The sequence below is a fragment of the Anolis sagrei genome, chromosome 3 (assembly GCF_037176765.1).
Source record: "Anolis sagrei isolate rAnoSag1 chromosome 3, rAnoSag1.mat, whole genome shotgun sequence".
NCBI lineage: Eukaryota > Metazoa > Chordata > Lepidosauria > Squamata > Dactyloidae > Anolis > Anolis sagrei.
The window spans coordinates 8,977,437-8,999,318 of NC_090023.1; the positions used below are offsets into that span (position 1 = coordinate 8,977,437).

The following is a 21,882-nucleotide window of genomic DNA, read 5'->3' on the forward strand; positions in this document are numbered from 1 at the left end:
AAGATGAAGTATCATAGCGATGAAGACGGAGATTAAAGTTGGGGCAATAACACATCCCTGTTTGAATTACTGGTATATGTCAGTGTAGACGGGGCTTACATCTCATCTGCATTGACCATTTAACGCAGTTCAAAGCCAACTTTGAACTAATGCAGCCAGACAACAAATTCCCACAGAAGTGCGCAAAGACAAGCTTTGGTGATCTGAGGTTATGTAATTTGGGCTTCAAATTGGTTCCATATTTTCCTTTGAAATCATCTGCACAGTGAAACAATACCAGTTTGAAACTGATTCAAGTGGTCAGTGTAGATGTTCTCCTAGAAAGAATGTACCGGTCAAATCTGAGATTCTATCACTCATATCCTGTATATATAAAAATGCACATTATTGCAGTTGGAATCTATGATTCTACTCTATGATTCCATCTGCAATAATGTGCATTTTTTATATATACAGGATATGAGTGATAGAATCCCAGAGCTAGAAGAGATCCCAAGGGCTATTCAGTTCAACTTCCAGCTGCCATAATCAAAGCCCTCCCAACAGATGGCCATCCATCCTCTGCTTAAAAATCTCCAGGGAAGGAGACTCCACCAAACATTTCAGTTTCTTTTAATGGCGTAATGCAGGCTCTGGGATAGAGTTTCCCTTTCATGCCGCAGCTGGGTTTCCTTGCAATGCGAGACTTTTCCCTCTCTCCCTTAGCTGCCTCTCTTGACTTTCCTCCTCCACCAGTTTTTTCCCTTCCTCCTGGTGAAGTCGGTTGGTTGGGGGGAGCGCTCACACACTTTCCAGAGACAACTATTCCTTTTTACGCCATACGCTTCAATATTCTCCTGGGCTCCCAGCTGGGAGGGGAGGCGAAGGAGTGGCTTGCATTTTGGCAGGGCTGCTTTCTCTCAAAGGCAACCTACCTTGCCAAGTTTTTGATCAACTCAAATACATGTTGGAGCTGCTAGACTTTCAAGAGAGAGAGAGAGAGAGAGAGAGAGAGAGAGAGGAGCAGGATTAAACTTTAGTCAAGATTTTATTTCAAAACTTCAGAGGTTTCAATGGGGAAGTGGCACTGGCCGATGGAGAGGCACAGGAGTGCATCCACACTTTGGATTTCGTGTGGTTCGACACCACTTGAACTGCCATTGATCCATCATATGAAATCCAGAAAATCAGTCAAAGAGTTTTGATGCCTCTCCAAACTACAAATCAATTCAAAGTGCTGGTGTTGACCTATAAAGCCCTAAACGACTCTGGCCCTGTTTACCTCTCCGAACGTATTCTCCCCTACGAACCATCAAGATTATTAAGATCATCTGGAGAGGCCCTGCTCTCGGTCCCACCGGCCTCGCAAGCGCGCCTGGTGGGGACGAGGGACAGGGCCTTCTCGGTGGTAGCCCCGCGACTCTGGAACTCTCTCCCTCTGGAGGCCAGAACCACCCCATCCATCCTAACATTTAGGAACGGGTGAAGACGTGGTTGTGGAGTCAGGCCTTCGATGAATGAGACAACACCGCAGGACCCTGGATGGAAGTTGATGTAGATCCATCTTAATAGGACGACTGACCACTGTAGTTTTATATATAGTGTTTTTAAAGTTGTTTTTGTAATTGTGATATATGATATTTTAATGAGTGTATATGTTTTTTATGGCTGGAAACCGGGCTGAGTCCCTCAATGAGGTTGAGAAGCTCGGTATAGAAAACTGTGAAATAAATAAATAAATAAAATGTGATTCCATACCAATGAGCCATGGTAATTACAGTGGTGTCAAACTGCATTAATTCTGCAGTGTAGATGAAGTCTCTCTTTTCATTCCTTCAAATCACCACTTCCTTATTTTCGTTCTCCCTTCCTTCATCCAATCTCTTCTCTTCTCTTCTGTTTTCTCCTCTTTTCCCTTCCGTCCTTCTGTCCTTCCTTCCTTCCTTCCTTCCTTCCTTCCTTCCTTCCTTCCTTCCTTCCTTCCTTCTCTCTTTCTCTTTCTCTCTCTTATCTCTCTTCTAATACTCTTGCATTTCTCACGCAGCACTTTTTCCGTTCCTGCCCTTAGGATCTGCCGAGTTCTTCTCTTGGCGTCTTATCAAAGCTCCCTCCGTGATAAGATAAAACTTGTGGTGGAGAAACATCCCTTCGGGTCAGCTTATGACAGGTTTCCTCCTACAATTACTACACAGCCACAGAAGGAGTGTTGCCGATCAAGTGGAGTTGATCAACACATGTATGTGGTCATGTTTTGGCACAGTTTGAGACATGATCTTGGTTCCTACAGGGCCACACCCTTGGCAACTTCTGTGAGCCTGTTATTGTTAGGTACCTTGAAGTCGTTTCCGAACTATGGCGATCCTATTAGAAAGCTATCACAGGGGTTGCTTGGCAAGATTGTTTCAGAAGAGGTTTGTGTTTACCTCTGAAGCTGAGAGTGTGTGACTTGCCTGCAGTCCAGGTTTCATGGCTGAGCAATATTCAAACCTAGGCCTCCAGAGTCATAGTTCAATGCTCAAACCAATCAGCCACGGAAACTCAGTGGTCAACTCTGGCAACTCTTAGCTTTGTTGTTGTGTGCAGATCATTTCCGACTTATGGCAACACTACAGTGACACTATCAATGGGCTTTCTAGGCAGAAATTGTCCCGATGAAGCTTCAACTTAGGACTGTTGTTTAATGGCAATTGCATTGCTTAAACAAACAGAAACATATCCTCATTGGAACAATCACTTTCACGCTTTGCAATTGGTGTGTACAGTTTCACTTCCTACCTATGTTTGCCCTGCCCTACACGTGGTGTGTGTTTTTCCTGTTTTTCCCTTTCCCCCTATTTTGCCACAGCTCCACAGTTGCACACTTTTGGCATGCATAGAATCACAGAATGCTAGAGCTGGAGGAGACCCCCAATGGCCATCCAGTCCAACCCCTTTCTGCCATGCAGGAGCACACAGATGACCATCCAGCCTCTGCTTAAAAACCTCCAGAGAAGGAGACTCGCAACTTCCTTAAAGTATATTCATGCTGAAAGGCCATTCTTGCTAATGTTTAGTTGGAATCTTTTTTTTCCTGCAATTTGCATCCATTGCACCATTGTGTCCTAGTCTCCAGAGCAGCAGGAAACAAGCTTGCCCCTTCCTCAATGAGACATCCTTTCAAATATTGAAACATGGCTATTATGTTCCCTTTCAGCCTTCTTTTTTCCAAGCTAAACATACACAACTCTCTCAGCCACTCCTCATAGGGCTTGGCTTCCAAACCTTTGACCACACTGGTTGCCCTTTTCTGGATACCTTCCAGCTTGAATATACAAGGGGCGTTCTTTAAAGATTTCCCCTGACCCACTTCTGTTTATCACAGGATGCTGAAACTGCATATGTGTAATGATATAAATCTCTAGAGGTTACCTGCCAATTTACAACTCAGAACTGATAACGGTCTTGATTGTATGGGTGCTGAAGTGGTGTGAGGTTTGATAATGGACCCAGTGCAATATTGAGCAGTCCTCAGGTTCCTTTCCTTGAAAGGCCACACACCAAAGGAGATGTTCGATGAGGTGAAAGAGGTTGATGGTGATGATTCCCCATCATATATTGTCATCAAGAACTGGCATCCTTAATTCCAATGTGGTCAGACTTTGGTGGAAACAGCTCGAATTCCAACACCATCCAGCAAGTGGAGGTCACCATTTTGGAAAATTGATGCGTGACCATTCGCCACCTAGCCCAAAATGTCAAGATTAATGTGGGGTCTGTGGAAAAATCATCCAAGACCATCTTCACATGCGTAAAGTATCAGCTCACTGGGTCCCCTGACTGCTCACACCTTTCCAGAAGCAGGAACAAGTCGAATGCTCTCAGGCTCTATTGACAATGATGTGCCACGGAAACCAGAAGGACTTTTTGAACAGACTGATCTCACAGGATGAATGCTGGGTCCATTACTATGATCCTGACACTAAAGTCCTGTCAATGCAATGGAAGCATCCTGACTCGTTGCCTCCAAAGAATGCACGTGCCTAACTCTAGGCAGGTAAGGTCATGCTCACAGTATTGTGGGACCAGCATGGAGTAGTATGGATGGATTTCCTAGCAAAAGGGACCATGATCACTGGGGAATACTATGCTTCACCGGTGTGGAAATTGTGGGAGGCCATCAAAACCAAGAGACAACCAAGAGACAATGTGGCATGTTCACCAAAGGTGTCCACCTTCTCCAAGACGATGCAGCAGTTCACAACTCACCTGTTGCCCAAATGGAAGCATACTCCTGTGGCTTGGAAATTCAACGCCATCCCCCTTATTCACCCGACCTCACACCATTGGACTTCCACCTCTTTCCAACAAGGACATTATATTTGAAGGGCAAGCATTTTTCAGATGATGAGACTCTGATTTTGGAAGTCCCAACATGGCTTTTTGAGCAACCTGTCGACTTCTACAAGCAAGGTGTTTACCGTTACTTAAAAAGTGTGTGTCCCTAGGTGGCACCGATGGAGAGAAGGACTCATAGCTGTGCCAAGTTTCATTGCTCTCAGTCCACAGGAAGTGGGTCAGGGGAAATCTTTAATGAACACCCCTCATATCCTTCTTGAATTGCTTTCCTTCCAGAACCGGAAACAAGATTATTCCTGGTTATTTATTTATTTATCGTGTCAGTAGCAACCAGATAATTGTATCACATTTTAAACAATTTTCTAACAAACATACAAAACAGACTTTGCAAGCTTGGTAGTTGATTAAATGTCCTTTGACCAGTATCTGGCCACTTGGAGTGCCTCTGGTGTTGCTGCAAGGAGGTCCTCCATTGTGCATGTGGCAGGGCTCAGGATGCATTGCAGCAGGTGGTCAGGGGTTTGCTCTTCTCCACACTCGCATGTCGTGGATTCCACTTTGTAGCGCCATTTCTTGAGGTTGGCTCTGCATCTCGTGGTGCCAGAGCGCAGTCTGTTCAACGCCTTCCAAGTCGCCCAGTTTTCTGTGTGCCTAGGGGGGAGTCTCTCATTTGGTATCAGCCATTGATTGAGGTTCTGGGTTTGAGCCTGCCACTTTTGGACTGTCACTTGCTGAGGTGTTCCAGTGAGTGTCTCTGCAGATCTTAGAAAACTATTTCTTTTTTAAGTCGTTGATGTGCTGGCTGATACCCAAACAAGGGATGAGCCGGAGATGTCACTGCCTTGGTCCTTTCACTATTGGCTGCTACTTTCTGGTGGATGTCAGGTGGTGCGATACCGGCTAGACAGTGTAATTTCTCCAGTGGTGTAGGGCGCAGACACCCTGTGATAATGCAGCATGTCTCATTCAGAGCCACATCCACTGTTTTAGTGTGGTGAGATGTGTTCCACACTGGGCAAGCATATTCAGCAGCAGAGTAGCACAGCGCAAGGGCAGATGTCTTCACTGTGTCTGGTTGTGATCCACAGGTTGTGCCAGTCAGCTTTCATATGATATTGTTTCTAGCGCCCACCTTTTGCTTGATGTTCAGGCAGTGCTTCTTGTAGGTCAGAGCACGGTCCAGAGTGACTCCCAGGTATTTGGGTGTGCTGCAATGCTCCAGTGGGATTCCTTCCCAGGTGATCCTCAGAGCTTGGGATGCTTGTCTGTTCTTGAGATGAAAAGCACATGTCTGTGTTTTAGATGGGTTGGGGATCAGCTGGTTTCCCCTGTAATAGGCAGTAAGAGCACCTAGAGCTTCAGAGAGCTTCTGCTCAACCATCTCAAAGCTCCCTGCTTGAGCGGTAATGGCATTATTCCTGGTGAAGTTTGGCCTAAATCAGAATGGAGTGAGGTTATGACTTCCCTTGATTTGGACACTATACTTAGAATCATAGAATCATAGAATCAAAGAGTTGGAAGAGACCTCATGGGCCATCCAGTCCAACCCCCTGCCAAGAAGCAGGAATATTGCATTCAAATCACCCCTGACAGATGGCCATCCAGCCTCTGCTTAAAAGCTTCCAAAGAAGGAGCCTCCACCACACTCCGGGGCAGAGAGTTCCACTGCTGAACGGCTCTCACAGTCAGGAAGTTCTTCCTAATGATACTTCTATTGATACAGGCTACAATAGTATTGGCTTTTTAAGCTGCCGCATCACTCTGTTAACTTACATGTTGTAGCTTTGCCCCCAGTTCTACAATCTAAGTTTCCTGGGAGGATGTTGGGACAGAGCAAAGGGAGAACACAATCCTTCCAATAAACTGGACATGAGCTTGAGCCATCAAAATATAATCCGTACCCACGAAAAGAGTAGGAAATGTGAAAATGGACACTTTGTTCTGTGCAAAGTGTAAAGCTGTCAGTATTTATTAGCTTAAGAGGTCCCCAATGGTGTTGTTTTCAGGCTGCAATGTGATTATATGTTTGGTCCAGCTTCTCATTTCTGCTGGTTTGAAATGACGGTTGGTGAGACGGAAAATATGTGCAATAATGGGGTCAGTAGCAATCGGAGCGTTTCATCTTGCAGAATCAAATAACGTGCCACGGTTTCCCCTAAACCATATTTTCCTGTAGCCATCAACCTTGCTCTCCTTTCATCCCCTTGCATCATTTTTTGTTGCATCATAATGGCTCAACATCTTTTGGAGAGAGAGAAAAAGGCTGGAAAGAACTCTGCCTGCCGTGCATCTACGCCGTAGAATTAATGCAGTTTGACACCACTTTAAATGCCGTGGCTCAATGCTATGGAATCCTGGGAATTGTAGTACGGTGAGTCATAGAGTTGGAAGAGACCTCATGGGCCATCCAGTCCAAGAAGCAGGAATATTGTATTCAAAGCACCCCCAACAGATGGCCATCCAGCCTCTGTTTAAAAGCTTCCAAAGAAGAAGCCTCCACCACACTCTGGGGCAGAGAGTTCCACTGCTGAACGGCTCTCACAATCAGGAAGTTCTTCCTCATGTTCAGATGGAATCTCCTTTCTTGTAGTTTGAAGCCAGGGAAGCATAAAACAAGCTTGCTCCCTCCTCCCTGTGACTTCTTCTCACATATTTATACATGGCTATCATGTCTCCTCATGCCACTCCTCATAGGGCTTGTTCTCCAGACGCTTGATGATTTTAGTCACCCTCCTCTAAACACATTCCAGCTTGTCAATATCTCTCTTCAGTTGTGGTGCCCAGAATTGGACACAATATTTTAGGTGTGGTGAGGCGCAAATGCTTTTTGACAGAGAGGGCTAAAGGCCTTGTAAAACTACAACTCCCAGCATGCTATAGCATTGAACCATATGGTGTGAAACTGGGTTAGTTCTGCTGTATAGATGCACCCTTAGAAACTTTCCAGCTGTTTGAGGATTTCTTGAACTTATTCTCCAAAAGAGAAGAGAACCAAGCGCAGTTTTCAGGCAAGACATTCAGACACTCTGTCCTTTCAGCCGAGCCATTTATCATCATTCCACTTCCGCATCAGACAGCAGCCGAGACGAACTTGGGATTTTCCAGGAATTTAAGTGTGTCTCTGGCTTTGTTTTGAAATTATAGGCTGGCTGGTGGAATCCAAGTGTGTAGCTACACTGCAGAATTAATGCAGTTTGACACTACTTCAACTGCTATGCCTCTCGATGCTATGGAATCATAGAATTTGTAGTTTAATGAGGCACCAGCACTCTTGGACAGAGAATCATAGAATAATAGAATCATAGAGTTGGAAGAGACCTCATAAGCCATCCAGTCCAAACCCATTCTGCCAAGAAGCAGGGTTATTGCATTCAGAGCACTCCCGACAGATGGCCATCCAGCCTCTGTTTAAAAGCTTCCAAAGAAGGAGCCTCTACCACACTCCAGGGCAGAGAGTTCCACTGCTGAACAGCTCTCACAGTCAGGCAGTTCTTCCTCATGTTCAGATGGAATCCCCTTTCTTGTAGTTTGAAGCCATTGTTCTGCATCCTAGTCTCCAAGGAAGCAGAAAACAAGCTTTGTCCCTCCTCCCTATGAGTTCCTCTCACATATTTATACATTGCCCTCATCATATCTCCTCTCAGCCTTCTCTTCTTCAGGCTAAACATGCCCAGCTCTTTAAGCCGCTCCTCATAGGGCTTGTTCTCCAGACCCTTGATCATTTTAGTCGCCCTCCTCTGGACACATTCCAGCTTGTCAATATCTCTCTTTGATTGTGGTGCCCAGAATTGGACACAATATTCCAGGTTTGGTGTAACCAAAGCGGAATAGAGGGGTAGCATGACTTCCCTAGATCTAGACACTATGCTCAACATCTTCCTCTAACATATTTATACATGGCTCTCATCATATCTCCTCTCAGCCTTCTCTTCTTCAGGCTAAACATGCCCAGCTCCTTAAGCTGCTCCTCATAGGGCTTGTTCTCCAGACCTTTGATCATTTTAGTCTGCCTTCTCTGGACTCATTCCAGCTTGTCAATATCTCTCTTCGATTGTGGTGCCCAGAATTGAACACAATATTCCAGGTAAAAGGCTAAAGATCTTGCATATCTATAAGTCCCATAATTGCAAAGCACTGAGTCGTGGAAGTTGAAGTAGTGCCAATCTCCAATAATTCCACAGTGCGGATGTCAAACTACCAACTTCCAGGATTCCATAAGATCAAGCCGTGGTTCAAGCAGTGTCAAACTGCATTAATTCCACAGTGTAGATGAATCCATTGCCATTTTCCTTCTTTCGTTTTCCTAGTTTCAGCCTGACACTCTGGCTGGATCTATACATAAACTGCCTTATGTGGTTAATGTAGACCCTGGATATACACATTCTCTGCAGTGTATACCCAGCCTGTGTTCTCCCTCCTCCAAGATCAATATCACACCTGCTTTTTTAAAAAAGAGAGAGAAAGATGTCTTAAACAATAAATAGTCCATTTTGTGTGTGTAAGTACATTTGAAAAGCTCAGGTCTGATAGCAAACCAATTCTCGGCTGCAATGGAACACATTGCTTTCAGATTCAATTCGTTTTGCTCCCTCTCCAACCCTTCGCCTGATGTAAACATAGCCTTTTGGGCTGTCTCAGGTCAGGTTTTATTTCTGTATTTCTTCTTTTTGTCTCTCCCTCACCCTGCCCTGCTATTACAGGGCTTTCTTGAGAAAGGAGTGTGTGGTTAGTTAGTTAGAGGGAAACCGATGCCAGGTCATGTGTGTGCTCTTTGCATTTCCCTCCTCCTGTCATGGGTTCCTCTCCAAACTCACAGGCTAGAACTTGCAGGCTGCTTTCTTTGGGTAGATTTAAAGGCGCACTGTACCAAGCAATGCTTTTGGAGGTGTCGCCAAAGAGCAGCCCATAATGTAAGCCACTGGAAGGGACCCCCAAGGGCTATCTAGTCCAACCCCTTCTGCCATGCAGCAATATTCCACTAAAGCACTCCTAGAACTTTGGATCTCATGCAGAGAAACACTGGAAAAACTGGGTGGCTTGAGCTATGCAAGTGCAGAGAGAGAAGCAAAGAGAGACAGAGTTTGGAATGTGCTCTCGCTTCATGAGCTTCTGAGAGTTTATCCACATGGACAAAGAAAGACCATTTTAAACCTCTCATAGCAGGACATTATGTGAGTTAATGCGGCTTTTATTTCTCGTGTCAGGGCAGCCAGTCAAATATATTACATATATTACATAGAACAAAGCAAACAAACAGAGAAAATACAGAGTGTGTGAGTTTGGTAGTTGATTAAATGTCCTTTGACCAGTATCTGGCCACTTGGAGTGCCTCTGGTATTGCCGCAAGAAGGTCCTCCATGGTGCATGTGGCAGGGCTCAGGTTGCATTGCAGCAGGTGGTCAGTGGTTTGTTCTACTCCGCACTCGCATGCCGAGGATTCCACCCTGTAGCCCCATTTCTTAAGATTGGCTCTGCATCTCGTGGTGTCAGAGCGCAGTCTGTTCAGCGCCTTCCAAGTCGCCCAGTCTTCTGTGTGCCCAGGGGGGAGTCTCTCATCTGGTATCACCCATGGATTGAGGTGCTGGGTTTGGGCCTGCCACTTTTGGACTCTCGCTTGCTGGGGTGTTCCAGCGAGTGTCTCTGTAGATCTAAAAAAACTATGTCTTGATTTAAGTCGTTGACGTGCTGGCTGATACCCAAACAGGGGATGAGCTGGAGATGTCTCTGCCTTGGTCCTTTCACTACTGGCTGCTACTTCCCGGCGGATGTCAGGTGGTGCAATACCGGCTAAGCAATGTAATTTCTCCAGTGGTGTAGGGCGCAGACACCCCGTGATAATGCGGCATATCTCATTAAGAGCCACATCCACTGTTTTAGTGTGTTGAGATGTGTTCCACACTGGGCATGCATACTCAGCAGCAGAGTAGCACAGCGCAAGGGCAGATGTCTTCACTGTGTCTGGTTGTGATCCCCAGGTTGTGCCAGTCAGCTTTCGTATGATGTTGTTTCTAGCTCCCACTTTTTGCTTGATGTTCAGGAAGTGCTTCTTGTGGGTCAGAGCACGGTACAAAGTGACTCCCAGGTATTTGGGTGTGTTGCAATGCTCCAGTGGGATTCCTTCCCAGGTGATCCTCAGAGCTCAGGATGCTTGTCTGTTCTTAAGGTGAAAGGCACATGTCTGTGTTTTAGATGGATTAGGGATCAGTTGGTTTTCCCTGTAATAGGCAGTAAGAGCACCTAGAGCTTCGGAGAGCTTCTGTTCTACCATCTCAAAGCTCCCTGCTTGAGTGGTAATGGCACGATCATCAGCATAGATGAAACTCTCTGTCCCTTCTGGCAGTGGCTGGTCATTTGTGTAGATGTTGAACATGGATGGAGCAAGCATGCTCCCCTGAGGCAGGCTGTTCTTCTGTTTCCGCCATCTGCTTCTCTGGCCCTGGAACTCAACAAAAAAGCTCCTGTTTTGTACAGGTTTCCTATGAGGCTGATCACATTGTACAAAGGAGCCCCCGGTGGCTCAGTGGGTTAAACCCCTGAATGATATTTTTTTTTCTCTGACAAGGCAGCGTGTGGGCTGATCAAACGTGAACTACACGTGGTTTATTTTACATTACGCCACAAACAGCCCTGCTCTCATTTTGAAAAGGGTCCATTTACATTGCAGTATTAATGCAGTTTGAAACCACTTTAACTGCCATGGCTCAATGCTATGGAATTCTGTGAGCTGTAGTTTTGGTGAGGCACTAGCAATTCTTTGGCAGAAAAACCTGAAAACCTTGTAAAACTGCAACTTCCATGATTCCATAGCATTGAGTTTAAAGTGGCGTCTAAAACTGCATTCAATCTACAGTGTAGATGTACATTGCACAGTGTAGATGTACCCAAAGATGAGCTAGGAATGCATTTATTGCAAACGAAGCAAAGACATCGAATGGCGTCTTCTGAGCCAGGCAGGAGGGAGTGGATTGAGAAAGACGAGTGAAAATGACAATTCTTTTCCCGGCTGGACAGCCCTGGTCAGCAATAAATTCCCCCAGCAAGCTGCAGATGTTGAATTATTGCTCTGCCAGAAGGGAAATTATACCCTATTGTCAAATCACACCAGAGTGTTATCCTTGCTCCAGGGCATGTTGAAGCAATAGATTATACACCCTCCGACAATTCACAGATAGGAACTGGACAGTGGGTGGTGGCCAAGCAAAGTCAGAGGATGGCCAAGATGGCCAAAGTTAGAACACACAGCATGCCACACCACACTGTAGAATTAATGCAATTTGGCACAACTTTCAATGCTATGGGACAGATGGGCCAAAACTAACAAAATGAAGTTCAACAGGGACAAATGCAAGATACTCCACTTTGGCAGGAAAAACGAAATGCAAAGATACAGAATGGGGGACAAGGAGGCCTGGCTCGAGAGCAGTATGTGTGAAAAAGATCTTGGAGTCCTCATGGACAACAAGTTAAACATGAGCCAACAATGTGATGTGGTGGCAAAAAAGCCAATGGGATTTTGGCCTGCATCAAGAGGAGCATAGTGTCTAGATCTAGGGAAGTAATGCTACCCATGCTCTATTCCGCTTTGGTTAGACCACACCTGGAATATTGTGTCCAATTCTGGGCACCACAATTCAAGAGAGATATTGACAACCTGGAATGTGTCCAGAGGAGAGCGACTCAAATGATCAAGGGTCTGGAGAACAAGCCCTATGAGGAGCGGCTTAAGGAGCTGGGCATGTTTAGCCTGAAGAAGAGACGACTGAGAGGAGATATGATAGCCATGTATAAATATGTGAGAGGAAGCCACTGGGAGGAGGGAGCAAGCTTGTTTTCTGCTTCCTTGGAGACTAGGACGCAATGGAGCAATGGCTTCAAACTACAAGAAAGGAGATTCCATCTGAACATGAGGAAGAACTTCCTGACTGTGAGAGCCGTTCAGCAGTGGAACTCTCTGCCCCGGAGTGTGGTGGAGGCTCCTTCTTTGGAAGCTTTTAAACAGAGGCTGGATGGCCATCTGTCAGGGGTGACTTGAATGCAATATTCCTGCTTCTTGGCAGCATGGGGTTGGACTGGATGGCTCATGAGGTCTCTTTCAACTCTTTGATTCTATGATCTTGGGAGTTGTAGTTTTCCAAAATCATTAGTCTTCTCTACCAATAAATGCTGATGCCTCACCAAACTGTAACTCCTAGGATTCCATAGCCTTGAGCCACGGGTGGTGCCAAGCTTCCTTAATTTTATGTGTTTCCTCCACCAGAGACATCCCAGTGTTTCTTACTCTCTCCATTGGTGTTGAATTTGCATGACCCCACCCACTGCCTCTTCCTTAACCTTTTCACATTGTTTTCTATGGCATACAGCAAACAGGGAGGAATTAATCAGGAACGGAACATACTTGAGAGGTTTGGGAAGAATTCACCAGGTACTGGGATGTATAGTTCACCTGCGATCTAAGAGCACTCTGAACTCCACCAATGATGGAGCTGGAACTAACTTGGCACAAACAACCTCCATGACTAAGAAAAAATACTGGAGGTCTTTGGGAAAATTCGCCTTGATTTGGGGGAATTGTAGTTCACCTACATCAAGAAAGCACTGTGAACCTAAACAATGATGGATCTGGACCAAACTTGGCATGCATACCCGATATGCCCAAATTTGAATACTAGTGGGTTTTGAGGGGCATTGGCCTGGACATTTTGGAGTTGTAGGTACTGGGATTTATAGTTCACCTGTAATCTAAGAGCACTCTGAACTCCACCGATGATGGACCTGGAACTAAATTGGCACAAACAACGTCCATGACTAAGAAAAGATACTGCAGGTCTTTGGGAAATTTCACCTTGATTTGGGGGAGTTGTGGTTCACCTACATCCAGAAGGCACTGTGAACCTAAACAATGCTGGATCTGGACCAAACTTGGCATGCATACCCAATATGTCCGAATTTGAATACTAGTGGGTTTTTGAGGAGAATTGGCTTGGACATTTTGGAGTTGTAGGTACTGGGATTTATAGTTCACCTGCAATCTAAGACCACTCTGAACTCCACCAATGATGGACCTCGAACTAACTTGACACAAACAACCTCCATGACCAAGAAAAAATACTGGAGGTCTTTGGGGAAAATTCACCTTGATTTGGGGGAGTTGTAGTTCACCTTCATCCTGAAGGCACTGTGAACCTAAACAATGATGGATCTGGACCAAACTTGGCATGCATACCCAATATGCCCAAATTTGAATACTAGTGAGTGGTTTTTGAGAGGAATTGGCCTGGACATACTGGAGTTGTAGGTACTGGGATTTATAGTCCACATGCAATCTAAGAGCACTCTGAACTCCACCGATGATGGACCTGGAACTAACTTGGCACAAACAACCTCCACGACTAAGAAAAAATACTGGAGGTCTTTGGGAAAATTCACCTTGATTTGAGGGAGTTGTAGTTCACCTATATCCAGAGAGCACTGTGAACCCAAACACCGATGGATCTGGGCCAAATTTGGCACACATATCTGATATATGGGGAGGGGTTGGGGGGGAGGGGGAAGTGACCTTTCTCCCAATCAGTACCTACTTATCCCATCTTTCTCCCAATATAGGGACTCAAGGCAGCTAACAGCAAACTTAAGTCAATGCCAGAAGACATTCCGTGCCTTCCTTTTAAACACAGATAGATTAATTAGTGCTGGTATTTATTTATTTGTCGTGTCAGGGCAACCAGTCATTTATATTACATTTCTAACAGAACAAAGCAAACAAACAAACAGACAAAATACAAAATTTGTGAGTTTGGTAGTTGATTAAGTGTCCTTTGACCAGTATCTGGCCACTTGGCGTGCCTCTGGTGTTGCCGCAAGAAGGTCCTCCATTGTGCATGTGGCAGGGCTCAGGTTGCATTGCAGCAGGTGGTCAGTGGTTTGCTCTTCTCCGCACTCGCATGTCGAGGATTCCACTTTGTAGCCCCATTTCTGAAGGTTGGCTCTGCATCTCATGGTGCCAGAGTGCAGTCTGTTCAGCGCCTTCCAAGTCGCCCAGTCCTCTGTGTGCCCAGGGAGGAGTCTCTTGTTTGGTATCAGCCATTGATTGAGGTTCTGGGTTTGAGCCTGCCACTTTTGGACTCTCGCTTGCTGAGGTGTTCCAGTGAGTGTCTCTGCAGATCTTAGAAAAAAATGTCTTGATTTAAGTCGTTGACATGCTGGCTGATACCCAAACAGGGGATGAGCTGGAGATGTCTCTGCCTTGGTCCTTTCACTATTGGCTGCTACTTCCCGGCGGATGTCAGGTGGTGCAATACTGGCTAAACAGTGTAATTTCTCCAGTGGTGTAGGGCGCAGACACCCCGTGATAATGCGGCATGTCTCATTAAGAGTCACATCCACTGTTTTAGTGTGGTGAGACGTGTTCCACACTGGGCATGCATAATCAGCAGCAGAGTAGCACAGCGCAAGGGCAGATGTCTTCACTGTATCTGGTTGTGATCCCAGGTTGTGCCAGTCAGCTGTATCTGGTTGTGATCCCAGGTTGTGCCAGTTTCTAGCACCTACTTTTTGCTTGATGTTCAGGCAGTGCTTCTTGGAGGTAAGCACGGTCCAGAGTGACTCCGAGGTATTTGGATGCGCTGCAATGCTCCAGTGGGATTCCTTCCCAGGTGATCTTCAGAGCTCGGGATGCTTCTCTATTCTTGAGATGAAAGGCACATGTCTGTGTTTTAGATGGGTTGGGGATCACTTGGTTTTCCCTGTAATAGGCAGTAAGAGCACCTAGAGCTTCGGAAAGTTTCTGTTCTACCATCTCAAAGCTCCATGCTTGAGCGGTAATGGCATGATCATCAGCATAGATGAAACTCTCTGTCCCTTCTGGCAGTGGCTGGTCATTTGTGTAGATGTTGAACATGGATGGAGCAAGCACGTTCCCCTGAGGCAGGCCGTTCTTCTGTTTCCGCCATCTGCTTCTCTGGCCCTGGAACTCAACAAAAAAGCTCCTGTTTTGTAGCAGGTTTCCTATGAGGCGGGTCAGGTGGTAGTCCTTTGTGATATTATACATTTTTCTCAGGAGGAGGCGGTGGTCGCTGGCAGAAATAATAGGAGTGACAAACATTTGGGCACATTTTTGAAGAACAGGAGGGGGTGCCGCATGAAAGGGTGGCTATCGCTGACAAAGTACAGCATCACTCTTGGTTTTGATTTATTTCCTGCCGCTTCATTCCCCATTGGGCTGGCAAGGTCTCTTTCCGGTTTAAAAATAGAAGGGGCTGCGTGATCTCTCTCTCTCTCCTCCTGCGGCTGTGGAATTTATCCCTATTGTCATCTCTCTTTTCCCAAATAGCTCTCTTCCTCAGCGTCCTGCCTGCGCCTGCCTTTCCATTCTTGCCTTGAAATTGCCCGCTGCTGTAAATTCACACCAGGTTGCTTCAGCTGGTCTGCTCCAGCGGAGTTGGGCGCTTTCTCAAGATCTAATCTTAGTTTGCAAAGAGAAAGGCTCAATTGCTATGAGAGTGCAAGGAAGCATTGGCCCTGTTTCGTCCAGCTTTGAAAGGGACTCTGTTAAAAGTCCAGTAATAACATTGGAATCTTGGTTGGAGGGTAGCCCAAGGGTCATCTAGTCCAACCCCTTGTCCAACCTCTGAGGATACCTGCCATAGATGGAGCCCCCGGTGGCGCAGTGGGTTAAACCCCTGTGCCGGCAGGACTGAAGACTGACAGGTTGCATGTTCGAATCCAGGGAGAGGCGGATGAGCTTCCTCTATCAGCTCCAGCTCCTCATGCGGGGACATGAGAGAAGACTCTAACAAGGATGATAAAAACATCAAATCATCCGGGCGTCCCCTGGGCAACGTCCTTGCAGATGGCCAATGGCCAATTCTCTCACACCAGAAGTGACTTGCAGTTTCTCAAGTTGCTCCTGACACGACAAAAAAAAAAAAAACCTGCCATAGATGTGGGTGAAATGTCAGGAGAAAATGCTTCTGGAACATGGCCTTACAGCCTGGAAAACTCACAACAATCCAGTGATTCCGGCGATGAAAGCCTTCAACAACACATTATTATTATTATTATTATTATTATTATTATTATTAGCTGCCCCCTGCCACGCGTTGCTGTGGCCCAGTCTGTGTATATGTGTTTTGTGTGTGTATATATGTGCATATTTATGTGTGTGTGTGTGTATTTATGTGGTTATGCGTATGCGTTGTAATGTTTTTTTTTTGGGGGGGGGGGCTTTTTAAGTCTCTTCCGCTGTGTTTTTCAGTGTTTTTATGAGTGACTGTGGCCAAACCTTCCCTCCCTCTTTCTTTCCTTTCTTTCTCTCCTTCCTTCCCTCTTTATCTTTTCCTTCTTTCCCTTGTTCTTCCTTCCTTCTCTACTTGTTTCTTTCCTCCCATCCTTTGCTCTTTAGTTCCATCCTTCCTTCTCTCCTTCCTTCCTTCCTTCCTTCCTTCCTTCCTTCCTTCCTTCCTTCCTTCCCTCACTACCTTTCTTTCCTTCTATCCTTCCCTCCTTCTTTTCCTCTTTCTATCCCTCCTTCTCTCCTTCCTTCCTTCCTTCCTTCACCCTGTGTATATGTGTTTTGTGTGTATATATATATGCATATATGTGTGTATCTATATTTCTGTATGTGTGTTTGTGTATATATGTGGTTTTGCGCATGCGTTGTAATGGATTTTTTTTGGGGGGGGGTTTGGCTTTTTAAGTCTCTTCTGCTGTGTTTTTCAATGTTTCCATGAGTGATGGTCACTCGTTGGCCTGATAGGTGTGTTGTGTCCAAATTTGATGTCAATTCGTTCAGTAGTTTTTGAGTTATGTTAATCCCACAAACGAACATTACATTTTTATTTATATATATCATCATCATCATCATCATCATCATCTATATCAGTGGTTCTCAACCTGGGGTCCCCAGATGTTTTTGGCCTACAACTCCCAGAAATCCTAACAGCTGATAAACTGGCTGAGATTTCTGGGAGTTGTAGGCCAAAAACATCTGGGGACCCCAGGTTGAGAACCACTGATATAGATGATGATGATGATGATGATGATGATGATGATGATGATGGTGGTGGTTGTTGTTGTTGTTGTTGTTGTTGTTATTATTTGAAACACAACAAGTTGAGTCCACAGCAGACACTCTGCTGGCTGTTGTATCGGACACTTCCCAAGTGTCTAGGACTCTGTGAAATATCAGTGAATAATGCATGCAGATCCCAGTAAGGTGGCCTTCTGCAGCTGGCAGATGGTAATTTGTGTTTAAGTGCAGGCCAAGGTCTTTAGACACTGCACCCAGTGTGCCGATCACCACTGGGACCACCTTGACTGGCTTGTGCCAGAGTCCTTATTATTATTATTATTATTATTATTATTATTATTATTATTATTTTCTTATGTATGTGTCCTTTTGCTTTACAGAGTCAGCAATGCCTCTCTCAGTGTTGGTCAACTTGCTGCTGCTTCTCCCCAGCGTTGAATCCTCCAAGATTTGCTTCCCGGGATGTCACTGCGAGGTGGAGAGCTTTGGTCTGTTCGACAGCTTCAGCCTGACCAAGGTGGACTGCAGTGGCCTTGGAGCGCATATTGTGCCTGTCCCCATCCCACTGGATACAACCTACTTGGATCTATCGTCGAACCATCTTGAGTCTCTCAACGAGTCCATGTTGACCGGACCTGGATATACCACCCTGGTTAGTCTGGATTTGAGCTACAACACAATCTCAAAGATTGTTTCCACCACCTTCTCAAGACTCAGGTACCTGGAATCTTTGGACCTGAGTCATAACTCTTTGGTTGCCCTGCCAGAAGATTGCTTTTCCAGGTCACCCTTGGGAGAGATTGACCTGAGCAACAACCTCATCCTGGAAATCTCAATGGACGTATTCATGTCAAAAGGCCAACGGAAACCGATTAACGTTGACCTCTCCAACAACTTGATAAGCCTGGTTTTGAGGCACCAAGACAAAGCCATCCCCAACATTCAGAGCTTAAACCTGTCTGGAAATAGGTTGAGGAACATCCCTGTTCTTCAAGGGATTCCTCTCCGGTACTTAAGCCTTGATGGAAACCCAATTTCCGCCATTGGGAAAGGGGCGTTCTCTGGATTGAAGGATTTAATCCACTTGTCACTCAATAGTATTTACGACCTTTCGGTAATATCGCCGTATGCCTTCAAAGACCTCCCTGCTCTCCAAGTGTTGGATTTATCCAACAATCCCAGTCTTCATTCATTAGATGCTGAAGTCTTCTACAGCCTGGGTTCCTTGCAAGAACTCAACCTGTCGGGTACAGGGGTAGCCACGTCTTTGTCGAAAAGCATGCTGAAGTACCTGCCTTCCATCAAAAGCGTCACCTTGGGCAAGAACGTCAAGTGCCTAAAGACAATCCGGGAAGGGCAATACCACAGACAGGTTGGGCTGACCAGGAAGGAGGTCCTCAGCTGCCACGACAGCCATGGGTCGCTGGCACCCTACGTTTTGTGACGTGGGCTGAACAGAATGTACAGACTTCCAGACTTTCAAAACAAAACACCACACGTGCCTTGTGTAAAATATCTTAATTTATATATTTTGTATATTTCAAAATTTGATTACAATGATTAATGGAGAGAGCGAGCGACTGAGCGTGAATTCATTTGACTCTTCTTTCCATCTCATCATTTTCCTTGTCTTTAAACTGGAGAGTAGAACCTTCTTTTCAACTATACATACAGTGAGTGGGTCATATTGAGTCCCAACACACTTACCTGAATTTCTCATTTTCCAACTTCACTTTGTAGCCCCATTTCTGAAGGTTACCTCTGCATCTTGTGGTGTCAGAGCGCAGTCTGTTCAGCGCCTTCCAAGTTGGCTAGTCTTCTGTGTGCCCAGCGGGGAGTCCCTCATCTGGTATTGGCCACTGATTGAGGTTCCAGGATTTTGCCTGCCACTTTTGGACTCTTGCTTGCTGAGGTGTTCCTCCGAACATCTCTGTAGATCTTAGGAAGCTATTTCTTGATTTAAGGCATTGGCTTGCTGGCTGATATCCAAATGAGATGGGTCGGAGAGATCAATGCCTTGGTTCAGGCATGTAGCCGGGGGGGGGGGGGGGGGGCTTGAGGGGCTTCAGCCCCCCCCCCCCCGAAATTCTCATGGTGGTTTGCGAAAAGGCCTTACTGGTGCATTATTTAAACTGTTATGTTTATTCATATCATGATCTCATCACCATAATCAATATATCCCATATGCATGGGGGTATTGGGGCAATGATACAAAAGGTTTGCTAGGCTAGACCCTCTTTCACTCAGACTCAGCCCTCCCCCCTGAAACTCAGCCCCCCCGAAACCCCCCTTGAAAAAAATTTAGCCCCCCCCCCCCCCGAAACGAAATCCTGGCTACGGGCCTGCCTTGGTCCTTTCATTACTTACTACTACTTCCTGACGAATGTCAGGTGGTGCAGTACCGACTAAACAGTATAATTTCTTCTATGGCATAGGGCGTAGACATCCTGTGATAATACTCCATGTCTCATTAAGAGCCACATCCACGGTTTTAATGTATTCCACACTGGGCATGTGTATTCAGCATCAGGGTAGCAAAGCACAAGGGCAGATGTCTTCACTGTGCCTGTTTGTGATTCCCAGGTTGTGCCAGTCAGCTTTCGTACGGTATTGCACCCACTTTTTGCTTGAAATTCAAGGAGTGCTTCTTGTAGGTCAGAGCACGGTCCAAGGTAATTCACAGGTATCTGGATGTGCTGCAATGCTCCAGTGGGATTCCTTCCCAGGTAATTCTCAGAGCTCAAGATGCTTGTCTGTTCTTAAGGTAGAAAGCACATGTCAGCATTTTAGATGGATTAGGAATCAGCTGGTTTTCCCTGTAATAGGCAATAAGAGCACCTAAAGCTTTGGAGAAGTTCTGTTCAACTATTTCAAAGCTGCCTGCTTGAGCGGTGATGGCACGATCGTCATCATAGATGAAACTCTGTCCCTTCTGGCAGTGGCTGATCATTGTGTAAATGTTAAACATGGATGGAGCAAGCACAATCCCCAGAGGCAGGCCGTTCTTTCTGTGTTGGCCATCTACTTCTTTGACCCTGGAACCCAACAAAAAAGCTCCTGTTTTGTAGCAGATTTCCTATAGAGCCATAGCACTGAAGGCCACAGTTGAGACATTCACCCTATAAGGGAGTAAACAGTTTAATTAAGATTTATTTTTTGAAATGGGGGTATGTACCTGTGCCATGCTCTGAGACTGAGAGATCATGGCCCCTGCCATAAAATTCGGATTATCTGCTTTGTATTATATTAGTCTACACTGCCATATAATCCAGTCCAAACCAGATAATCTGGATTTTATATGGCAGTGTAGATTAGGACTGTAACTTTCAAGAAAACACCTGATGAAGGAACACAAAGGAAAAGGAGAAAGGTACTGGTAGTAATAGTAGTAGTAGTAGTACTACTACTACTACTATTACTACCAGTACCTTTCTCCTTTTCCTTTGTGTTCCTTCACCCTAGTAGTAGTAGTAGTAGTAATTTTATGTCTTACCTGCATCTTCTCGTGGCTCAAGGTGGGTTACAGAAAAATTGGTATGTGGTATGTGGTATGTGGAAAGAAAAGGAAAGAAAATAAAGAAGGGAAGAGAAAAGGAAAATGGGACAAAAAGGGGAGGGAAGAAAGAAAAAGAAGGGGAGAGAATGTGTATGAAGAAGAAGAGGAAGAAAGGAAAAGCCACAAAGGAAATGCAAACTCGGGCGCCAGTTATATACGCTAGCAGATGGATATTGAGCAGAGTCTGGATGGCTATCTGTCAAGAGAACTTTGATTGTGTCCTCCAGAATGGGGTTAGACTGGATGGCCCTTGTAGTCTCTTCCAAGTCTAGGATTCTTGGACTGATACAATGCACAACTGCCCTGAATTTGCAAGATCCGAACAGACCATAGAATAATATGAGTTGGAAGAGACCTCGTGGGCCATCCAGTCCAAATCCATTCTGCCAAGAAGCAGGAACATCTCCTTCAAAGCATCCCCAACAGATGGCCATCCAGGCTTTGTTTCAAAGCCTCCAAAGATGGAGCCTCCACCACACTCTGAAGCAGAGAGTTCCACTGCTGAACAGCGCTCACAGTCAGGAAGTTCTTCCTAATGTTCAGATGGAATCTGATGTTCAGGTGGCTGCTTTGAAAGTCTCTCATTCATAGGCTCATCCTAAGTTGAAGTCGACTTGATGATAGCACATAATAAGCAAACTTATTTTAGAAAATGCTGTCATTCACCTTCCCTCCCAGCCCAACACAACAGACCTTTTAGCTAATTTCAGACTACAAAAGGAGTGCACGCCGCAGCCTTTTTTTATATGAAAGGAAGCTCGCAATGTTCCTGATAATTGCTTCCCAACACGCCGGGGATTCGAGCTGCATTGTGAAAGGATCATAAACCTATCTCATTTCTCCCTGAATCAAGATCATAGGGCTGAGACAACTTGGAGGCAAACATTGCGTGCTCCTCCCCGAATCCCTTTCCAGAGCTTTTTATGGGGCTATCTGTTCCTTTACAGCCAGGTTATACTGAAATGCCTCCTGCCTTCGCAGAAAT

At 45.5% G+C, this 21,882-nt stretch overlaps 1 protein-coding gene across 1 annotated transcript in view; it reads left to right on the forward strand.

Annotated features, from left to right (window-relative positions):
• Nucleotides 1-18,914, forward strand: part of TSKU (tsukushi, small leucine rich proteoglycan) — a 31,230-nt gene extending 12,316 nt beyond the window's left edge. Inside the window, exon 2 of the mRNA XM_060771241.2 lies at nt 17,722-18,914. Within this exon, the coding sequence (XP_060627224.2) occupies nt 17,722-18,785 (1,064 nt within the window). The 3' untranslated portion in view covers nt 18,786-18,914. The remainder of the gene's footprint in view (nt 1-17,721) is intronic.
• Nucleotides 18,915-21,882: the final 2,968 nt, after the last annotated feature.